The sequence below is a fragment of the Vigna umbellata genome, chromosome 4 (assembly GCF_029865625.1).
Source record: "Vigna umbellata cultivar VRB3 chromosome 4, Vumbellata_1.0, whole genome shotgun sequence".
Classification (NCBI taxonomy): domain Eukaryota; kingdom Viridiplantae; phylum Streptophyta; class Magnoliopsida; order Fabales; family Fabaceae; genus Vigna; species Vigna umbellata.
Genome location: NC_142168.1, coordinates 25,360,144 through 25,370,388, shown reverse-complemented (window position 1 = coordinate 25,370,388; position 10,245 = coordinate 25,360,144). Strand labels below are relative to the sequence as shown.

General features: G+C 33.3%; 1 protein-coding gene across 1 annotated transcript; it reads left to right on the top strand.

Moving 5' to 3' along the window:
* Positions 1–211: 211 nt before the first annotated feature.
* Positions 212–9,838, top strand: LOC124840259 (single-stranded DNA endonuclease family protein). Its single transcript, XM_088111480.1, has 12 exons — positions 212–441; positions 524–681; positions 1,308–1,369; positions 1,506–1,633; positions 2,130–2,181; positions 2,322–2,394; positions 2,487–2,560; positions 4,355–4,414; positions 4,544–4,637; positions 6,371–6,470; positions 6,828–6,910; positions 7,191–9,838. Exons 1-12 carry the CDS (start codon positions 374–376, stop codon positions 7,367–7,369), a joined length of 1,131 nt encoding a protein of 376 aa, XP_087967606.1. The 5' UTR covers positions 212–373; the 3' UTR covers positions 7,370–9,838.
* Positions 9,839–10,245: the final 407 nt, after the last annotated feature.

The following is a 10,245-nucleotide window of genomic DNA, read 5'->3' as shown; positions in this document are numbered from 1 at the left end:
TTTCTTATTTTAAATATATATTTTTAAATAGTGACTATGTAGTTTTTTAATATTATGTTCACAAAATTATATATTTTTTAATTGCATTTTATTTTTTATCTTTTGGTTAATTACTTCTAAAAATTATAAAATTGTATATATTTTGATGTAACGATGACTTACGTGGTTTGGACATAGAGAAAATATATTTTAAGAGTGGGAGAAAGCATGATATGATGATGGTACAGAACATACATATGAAACCCTTATCAACTTGAGTTATTTTTTGATTTCAAAATTTTAAATGAGTAAACCCTTCTTTTGTTTTCCCTCTCGTTGAAAAAGTTTCTTTCTTTCTCCCTCTCACCAACGTTCAGTCTCGCTCTCCATTGCAATGGGCGTGAAGAACTTGTGGGACGTGTTGGAATCGTGCAAGAAAAGGGTTCCCCTTCACCATCTACAGTGTGTTCAATTTCCTCAAAACTCCGTTTTTTCCCTCTGAACGGTGTTCGCCGTTGACGCCGATCTTTGTTTTGTTGGTCAGGAACAAGAGGGTGTGCGTGGACCTCTCGTGCTGGATGGTGCAGCTTCACAGCGTGAGCAAGTCCCACGCTTGCGTAAAGGAGAAAGTGTATCTTAAAGGGCTCTTTCACCGACTCAGAGCACTCATTGCGCTCAATTGCAGCCTCGTCTTCGTCACAGGTTTATCAATTTTTGTAATTTCAGAGTTGGGGGGTTTCATTTGTTGAAGGGTAAAACACCATTTAGTATTTGAAATATACAGTATCACATGCTGAAAGTAAAAATTTTGAGAAAAAAGTCCAAATTTTGTTTAGAAAAATATTTTTTTACACACCTACAATTTTTTACTAACATTTCACACTACTCTTCTTTATTTTTCATTTGACATTACCTTCTTTATTTTTTACTTTCTTCTTTTTTCGAAAAATACAAAAATTTATACTTGTACAAAGGAATGGAAAAGTGTGTCATTGTACGATTACTTTTTTTAATCACTTTAGCTCAAAATTTGAAAAAAAAACTTTGATTTAAGTAATAATATTAACATGTTTATGCTAAACTTGCCGAGCAAGTTCTTGAGCTTAAAAATCTTGGAGTTATTTTGGATTCTTAGTTTCACCGACCAATGCGACGAAGATTTACACATTTGGCAACCAAAGAGTGTGATATCCTCACTTTTTCTTTTAATTAAAGTATGTTGAAAGAGGTGGGTGTTCTGTGACTGTGGAACTGAATATTTGAATGTGTTTGCATTTACATTATTCATGCATATTTCTTCCCAATGACTAAGCTTTGATGTCTGGTAGATGGATCAATTCCTGCCATAAAATTATCAACCTATAGGCGTCGTTTAAATGTTGGAAAGGAGGTTGGTGGACCTCTCATCTTTCTTTTCTGATGTGGTTTCCCTTATATAATTTATACATTTCCATACCTTTACGTATTGTTTATACTTTTCTAACTCTCTTTGCACTAACTTTAGTTAGTTTATAATAATACTGCAGGTAGCACTAAACGAAACAAAGCTACAGAAAGTGACTTCGTTACAGAGAAACATGGGGTCTGAGTTTTCTTGCATGATTAGAGAGGCTAAAATGTTGGGGATGGCTCTTGGAATTTCTTGTTTGAATGGGTAATATACAATAGAATTGATGTTAAGGTTCAGTGTTTTGTTTTCATGGATGCTCTCATATTGTGTCTGGTAAATGTTAGTATTAAATATAGTTTACTTAAATTCAATAAAAACTGAACATTAATTTATTATTGTATAATAGTAATAATAGTTCAAGAAGAAAGTCTTTTGCTCTTACTGTGTTGATTGGTCAATGTGAATTGAACTAATAAGTTTTCCTTTAATTTAGTCCTGGTATATATGAGGGCACTGATTCATTAAAAGAGAAACAAGGTGCTGAACATTTTTTATGGTAGGCAATGTGCTTGAATAAAAATTTGAAAATGTGCTTGATGTCTTCTCGTAGCGGTACTAAGCAATCTAGGCTCATGTTTATAAATGGATGTTTCTGCTCTCTGTTTTTCATTTAATAGTTGATTGAAAAATTGCACTGCTGGATAATAAAGAAGTTGCTGTTCAGTTGAACTAATATTATCTTGATCTTTTCTAAATTCAGGATTGAAGAAGCTGAAGCTCAATGTGCTTTGTTGAATTTTGAATCATTATGTGTAAGCACTGGTGTATACTTATCTATCTTCATATCCCCTTTCTGTCCACATTGTAATTTCTGATTTAATTGGATGCTTATGCTATTGCTTTCAGCTAACCTATAATCATTGTTGTCTGTGATTCATAATAATTATGGCAGGATGGATGTTTTAGTCTAGATTCAGACATATTCCTTTTTGGTGCAAGGACAGTGTATAGGGATATCTGCCTTGGTGAGTAGGTCATCTTGTTTTATTACTGGTGAATTTTTTGTATTAATTATTTTTTCATATGATTAATGAGTAGTCATTTCTTGATGTTTTAGGAGACGGTGGGTATGTTGTTTGTTATGAGATGACAGATATCGAAAGAAAACTTGGACTTGGAAGGGACTCATTGGTAACTGATCATTGACTTTTTGACAGGCTTATGAACCACAATGTTTACTTGCGTTCTTTTTCTTATTTTGTTTTTTAATAGATGATCTTTCTTTGACCACTGTTCAATACAATTCAGTTCGATTTTATGCATGTGAAGGTCCACACAAGAAAAATAGGTCCACGTACAATACTTAATATATCTTATGGTTAACACCATCAAGGCAACGGTAATTGAAAAGCCTGCTAAAACTGAGGTTACCCTGTGAAGCATAATTGACATTCAATTGTTTGAATTTGAAATTTGGAAATGGTTGCTAGTGCCTCGCGTTGAATATAGAATTTTTACATGCTTTTTTGTGATTATTTTTGTTGTGTTTACTCCTACCCCTCTCTTCCTTAGATGTTTTGATGATCTAATAATAATAGATAACTTGATATTGAAGCTGTAAAATAATTCTCGAGGGATTAATTGATCCCTCTCATAATCTTCTATTTATAAGAATAAATTAATATAAGAATACATGATAATTAGGATAATCCTAAACACAATATAATCATGATAAATAAGATAACTGATAGGATCCCAAAATTGAAAAGAGACAAAAGAGTAATATTCTTTATTGCATAGACTGTATAGAACACAAAGAATAGGAGAGCACTCTCTCCTCCAAGGGTTTCCCCTTCACAAAGAGCCAAAGCTCAATCTACAAGATTATCCATAAAGTCCCTTGACACAAGAGCTCCCTACCTCCTTATAAAGGCCCCCCCAACCAACTAACCAAACTAACAACTAATTCCTAAACTGTTTCCTCTGTTGTACACCGATTACCTGTTATAACTTATCACATTATATTCTATCATTACACCTTGCTGTAAAACAACCTTGTCCTCAAGGTTGGAACCGTGAAACTTCGTCATTGCCTTCCTCTTCAGACATGTTTTCTTCTCTCATATCTTGCCCTCTAATTCCTGCAAAACCATCAACAGTCAAAACAATAGCTTCCGTTTCTCTTTTCTTCTCCTTATTGGTTGAATTTTCTCCTCCATATGACAGTTTCTTGGCTTTCTTGATGTCTAGCAGACTATCTTTCACAACATACCTACCCATGTTTCCTTCATTCTTTCCTTTCATGACTGATTTCTCACTTCTTTCTAAGCCCTTTATGAGAATCCTGATTTTTTGCATATTTCTTCTCCATTCTGCCATGCTCATTTTCGGTTCTGCCCTGCTCATTTTCTGTTTGCTGGTCCTCCTCTCCAAGGTATTGTCTCTTCTTTCCATGCTTCCACCCTTTCTTGATCACTTCTTGATCTGCAACCTTTGATCCGACAGGTTGGACCAGTGATAGGAACCCAGAATTGAAAAGAGACAAAAGAGTAATATTTTTTATTCCATAGACGGGATAGATCACAAAGAATAGGAGAGCACTCTCTCCTCCAAGGGTTTCCCCTTCACAAAGATCCAAAGCTCAATCTACAAGATTATCCAAAAAGTCCCTTGACACAAGAGCTCCCTGCCTCCTTATAAAGGCCCCCCCAACCAACTAACCACTAATTCCTAAACTGTTTCCTCTGTCCTGCACCCATTATCCATTATAACCTATCACATTATATCCTATTAGTAACCCTTGACACAATACAATAATGCTAAATAGGGTAAATAGTATAACAATGATAAATGGGATAAATACTCTAACAATGATAAATAGCGTAAATATTCTAACAAGATAGATATAGATATATAGATAGATAGATAAATATGTTTCTTCAAGGATATTGTGTTATTTTTTTATGACTGAGTTGTGATCTTCAGATTGCTCTCTCCTTGCTTCTTGGCAGTGATTACTATCAAGGAGTTCATGGTCTGGGTCCAGTAAGTCTTGAAATCTTTCTTTCATGAGTTTACCTTCTCGTATTTTCACGCTTTGTTGTACAACCGAGCTCGTGGTTACATGTGTTTACATATGCCTATGCTTATGCTTAATTTTTTTGATGGCTGTAGGAGTCGGCTTGTCAGATAGTCAAATCAATTGGGGACAAAAATGTTCTTCAAAAAATTGCTTCTGAAGGACTTGGATGGGTGAAGAAAAGAAGAGGTATACCTTCTAATACGTCGCATTCTAATTTGATACGCTTAATCTTAATGTTATACAATTGTTACTTGAAAAAAGGTTTTTTTGCAATAAATTTAGTTGTAATTATTTTGAACGTAACTCAAAATTGATATTATATGTATACTATCCAGAGAATTAGAGACATTATGTGTACTAGTTATGTGATTGTGCACTTAATATTTCTGACAAAGAAGAGAGATTTTGTTTGCATGTTATTAATTGTAAATAATATATGTAAACTTTAAAGTTCAGAATTATGGACTAGTAAAGTGTCCGAAATTGTGTTATAGTGTGCATATTAGTTTGACAGTTTGGTTTTCAAATTTGATATCTTGGATATGTTTATGTGAAATGACCAACTATTTGAACATAAACCAACTATTTGAACAGCTTAAATTGTTGAATGGACATGGTTTGATATTTTTGTAAATTGCACGTCCTTTCCTTTCCACTAGCAAAATCTTTTGGGTTGAAGCCCTGGATAAGGTAAATGACCACCTACCATCTCATGAACCAATTATCTCTTACTTTTGATTGTTTAAGAAAAATATTATTGAACGAGTTTCTTATTTATTGCTATATTGTTCCTTAAAATACTGGGCACTGATGCTAGACAGTGGAAAGTTTATGATTCAATGGATAAAAAAAATTCAAAATTAAGGGTTCTTTGAGAGAATTATGAGATTTAAATACTAATATAGGGTGTGCAGGAAAAGGGTCGGTATGCAAGGAAAAGAACCAGGATTAAGGCCCTGTTCTCTTGAGTGGATTTGAGGGAATGGATTTGAGGGGATTTGAGAGGATTTGAAAATAATTTTTTTTATCGTTTTTTTGAGCGAATTTGGAGGTAAATGAGAGTGAATTTGAAAATAAAATTTGTGAGAATTAGTATAGAATTGTATTGACATGACATATTAAAAAAAAATTATTTTTAAATTCACTCTCATTTACCTCCAAATTTGCTCAAAAAAACGATAAAAAAAATTATCTTCAAATCCTCTCAAATCCCCTCAAATCCATTCCCTCAAATCCACTCAAGAGAACAGGGCCTAAAGGATCACACAATGGCTATTAGGGCCTGTTTTGTGTTTGATAGGGGTTTATAAAAACTTCAGGTAAGAAATTGTTTGGGATTTGATAGAGTGAACATTTAAAGGCTGTGTGGTTACAAATCTGAGAAGAAGATGAAAGGACAGAACTATCAAAAGAATAACTCCCTGAAAGCAATTTTTTCATTTACTGCCTAGTTCCTAGTTCGTCATAGCTGGAAAATGACTTATATAGCACTTGTCAAAATGGGAACCATACAAGGTTAAATTACCATTGTCTGATAAGATAAGTAAAGTTCTGAATAACAAAAGTACCATAATAAATATAAACAAGTTAAACTAGAGTAGTAAAATAACTTGATATCTGAATAAGATATTAGCTAAATTAGTATATTATACAAAGCCTAAATTAACACTAACTGTTTACTGTCCATATAAACGTAAATTGTAAAGGAATAGGACGCTACAGTTAGGCCTAATGTAATATAGATTATAAACCATGTGATGTAATGTATATACCCAGTACCTATGCGCTTATTTTATGTCGTCTAGAATGCATTCTCTCGTCTGCATCAACTTGTATACAGAGATGACTTTCAATCATTTGTCAAATGGAGGATTTGCCATTTAACTTTGGATCTCGGTTTCTATCTTTTGTATATACAGGAGGCAGGAACGATTTTGGGCTGGATGATAACATTTTAGAAGTAATTAATGCTTATATGAAGCCAAAATGTCACTCAGCTGATTCAGATATTGTGCTCAAGTAGGTCTACCTTTTTTAGTGGATTGTTTGCAACTCCTAAAGATTGATTCTCTGTACAGATTGAAATATATTCAGTAAACAAACCAATTAGGGAATGTGAAAACGTAGACAATTGACCTGGGATTTTTAGTGCATCTCATACTTCTTCTGTTATGATTCTCAGTATTAATTATTCAACAGGTATAAACATCAATTTCTGAAAACTGAAATGAAGTTCATTTGAAACAGTTACGAATATCAAGCAATCAAATTTTTGTGATTCTTAAATGGAGTTTTTTTATGTAATCTGAAAATTAGATCTGGAGTATAAATTGTATAACAATTTATAGTTTAAATGTTTTACTCATCTCTATGTAGGGCTTTTGCTCAATATACGTTTCAACGTACTAAACTCCAGCAGCTATGTGCTGAATTCTTTCTGTGGCCTTCGGAGAAAACAGGTTCTCCATCTACTTTGACACACTTATTCTTATAGATTTCCAATTCATATCTACAATGGAATGATTAATAATGGTAAAACATCTTAACATCTAATTTATTTTGTGGTTTGGGTTTACAGTCAAGTGTTTGTTGTTCATGTAATGAATAGGGTTAACATTTAATCCTTACATTTAACCTGAAATTCCCAGACATTTGGAAATATAAAACTTGAACTGTGCTTTATCTGGACTGGACGTTTGGAAGTTATTTTGTGATGCTGATTGACATTTCATTAAATAGATGGGTATATACTTCCAAGTATAGCTGAAAGAGATTTACGACGATTTGCCAATTTGCGTTTAACTTCATCTAAAGTTGGACTGGACCTTCCTTTACATGAGGTACTACTAGCCCTTTGCACTACCAAATCAATATTTCATTACTGTTTGAGTTCATATGAAGAAGATCTAAAAGTTTAAACATTATTTTAAACTTAAATAGCAACTGCTCATGCTTAGAATATACATTTCCTAATATGATGGCCAGTCATAGTTCAATAAAGATTTTAAGTGGGTCCACTTGGACTATGCTATGTATGAATGATTTTTTCTGTTTCATAAGAGATCTTTGTCTTTTATTTATAGTTCTTGCAATAACTAGTCCGAAATTAGGTGTACCTATATCACTCACGCTTATGTTTCTACGATCTCAATCTACATGTACTGTACTTGAATGATGCTACAAATCTCTATCAAATTGGTCGTTATTTGTACTTGAACAAAAGCGAGGAGTGAACTGCACCCAAACTTCTTTTGTCTATGCCATCATGATATGTAGTTATGGGATGTTGGAGGAAGGTATCCAATTCTAAAGCAATTGACTACAACAATGATTTGCTCTTATTGATCAAGTTTTTAGTCTCTATCGAGAGAGAGAGTCAAGGGTAAGATAAGGCAAGTGTAGGATTGTAAAAGCTGTTTCAAGACAAGTCTATCTTTGAAAATGGAGTGCACTATTACAGTTGAGCTTTGTGAAAAAGAAGAACCTCTGCCACATTTTGAGAACAATGGACCGACAAAGAAGGTTAAGATAATAACTAAGGAAGAAGATCCCCCTCTCATTGAAAATTTTGACAAAGAAGTGGATAATGGCTCTGAAATGATCAACAAAGAAGGAAGGGATAAGAAAGATATGGTGTTGGAGGAAGTAATGCTCTCTATTTAGTTCTCTCACATAGACAACTTGCTCAATGAAAGCATGAGACTTATTACTGTTGTAATGCAGCTTGTAAGATCCATGGGTTATTGAAGGCTTCATGACAAAATAATGAACCTTTGGAAGCAGACTATACCTCTTTAACTTATTAAAGCAAACTATCCTACTTAATAGGGTCCTATCGTGTGTCAGGACTTATTTCTTCACTTTTAGTCTAGGGCTTAACTTTGCATTAAGTTTTGATAAAGCTTGCTTTCATGGTTTTGGATTAAACCTCCGCTCTTCTAATTCACAGACTTTGGTTTAGGTTAACTCATATATAAGTTTAGCTTAGGTCCATCAATCAATCTCTCATACTAAACCCTTAAGTAGAATCTATTAAGCTGAAATCATATGGGGCCTTGCATTAAGCCCAAAATTCCTTGTAACACTCTAAAAGGGTAGTGACACATTCAAGAGAGTTCAACCTGTATTGGGTTTTTGTTAGCTTGTACAAACAAAGATGGTGAGAAAAATAGTGATGTATAGGTTGGAGATGGAGTAGAGATTCCAATTGATGATACTCAATAGGAACATGATAGAGATACCTGAACCACCTCAAGTCGAACTCAAGAGCTCTACAAACGAAGACAACCTTTTGTAAGGTATTCTTATGATGAATATATAACCTTGACTGATGGAGGTGAACTTGAGTGTTTTGAAGAGGTTTTGGAGAGTAAAGAAACACAACAATGGTTGGATGCAATGTAAGATGAGATGAAATCTTTGCACCATAATCTCACTTATGGCTTAATGAGATTTCCTTTCGACGAAAGGGCTTTAGAGAACAGGTGAATTTTTAGGTTGAAGCAAGATGCTAATTCTACATCTTCAAGGTACATGGCCAGATTAGTGGTGAAAGGCTTTAGACATGAAAATGGTGTTGGTTTTAATGAGATTTTCTCACATGTGGTGAAAATGTCATCCATTAAATTTAACTTATACTCTTGATTTAGAGGTTGAACAGATAGATGTGAAGAGATCTTTCTTTCATGGTAATTTGGAGGAAGAGATATACATGAAGGACCTGATGGTTTTCTTGTTGAAGGCCTGAGAGTCTATATGGTTTGAAGCAGGCTTTGGGTTAGTGGCACAAGAAGTTTGAGTCTTTGATGTGTGAGCGAGACAATAAGAAGACTACTATTTAATCATTATGTGTTTGTTAAAAAGTTTTCTGATGATGAATTTATTATCTTGTTATTGTATGTTGATATGCTTATTGTTGGAAAAAATTAATAGGTTGACAATTATAATTTAAAGGTTTTAACTCGCCTCATTTGTATTATTTAGTTTGTGAGTTTTAACTCGCCTCATGACAATGTCACCATTGAGATGCTTATATTTTTGTTAACAATATTTATTTGTAACAAGATTCAAATATTCTAATGAAGACAAAACACATGACATACTTCTTTTACCAAAGTGTTAAATTATATATCATTAAAACATTCAATTCTCCAAAACACCATAGTATATAAAAGTAAGTTAAATTGAAACGTAATTATAACAAAATTCATAATTATTCAAAATCCATAAGCTAAATATAGTTTCATCCTAAAAGACATCATAAACTCCCTAAATGTTACTAGCACGAGATGATCCTATTTTACCCAAAGGACACTCAGGCTCATTTGCATCACCACCTTCCTGAAATGATAAAACAAAAATGTTAAAAGTAGTAACGATTGCCTATAATTAAAGTATATCAAACACATTGCTTCAATTATATTAGTACTTGAGGTTGACGATCTAAGAATGAGGTCAATTCATCAGGAATCTTTCCTTCTTTCATTATCATATATGCTTTAAGTACACCCAAGGTTGTTTGAACATGAGATTCCAAATTGTTGTATTTTTGTTGCCATTGATTAGAAGATGATGATAGGACAATGGTATGTGAAGCAAGACTTAAATCTGAAAGTCGAAGTCTTGTATTTTAAAATGAATTAGTAGGAGTTGCTCCTAAACCCATGCATTGTACTCTTTCAAAATGATGTGGGCCTAACACTTTACCAATAAAATCATTAGGAGATAAAACTCTAAATATTAAGAAAAAATGTTTGAAAATATAATATTATAGTAAAATTAACTGCCAAATCTT

Bases quoted from the DNA above. Each gene is read 5' to 3' on its own strand.
- LOC124840259 (XM_088111480.1), top strand. From the start codon at position 374: ATGGGCGTGAAGAACTTGTGGGACGTGTTGGAATCGTGCAAGAAAAGG. The intron at 1,634-2,129 runs GTAATATACAAT...TTCTAAATTCAG, and splicing joins GGAATTTCTTGTTTGAATGG to GATTGAAGAAGCTGAAGCTC. The intron at 6,471-6,827 runs GTAGGTCTACCT...ATCTCTATGTAG, and splicing joins GATTCAGATATTGTGCTCAA to GGCTTTTGCTCAATATACGT.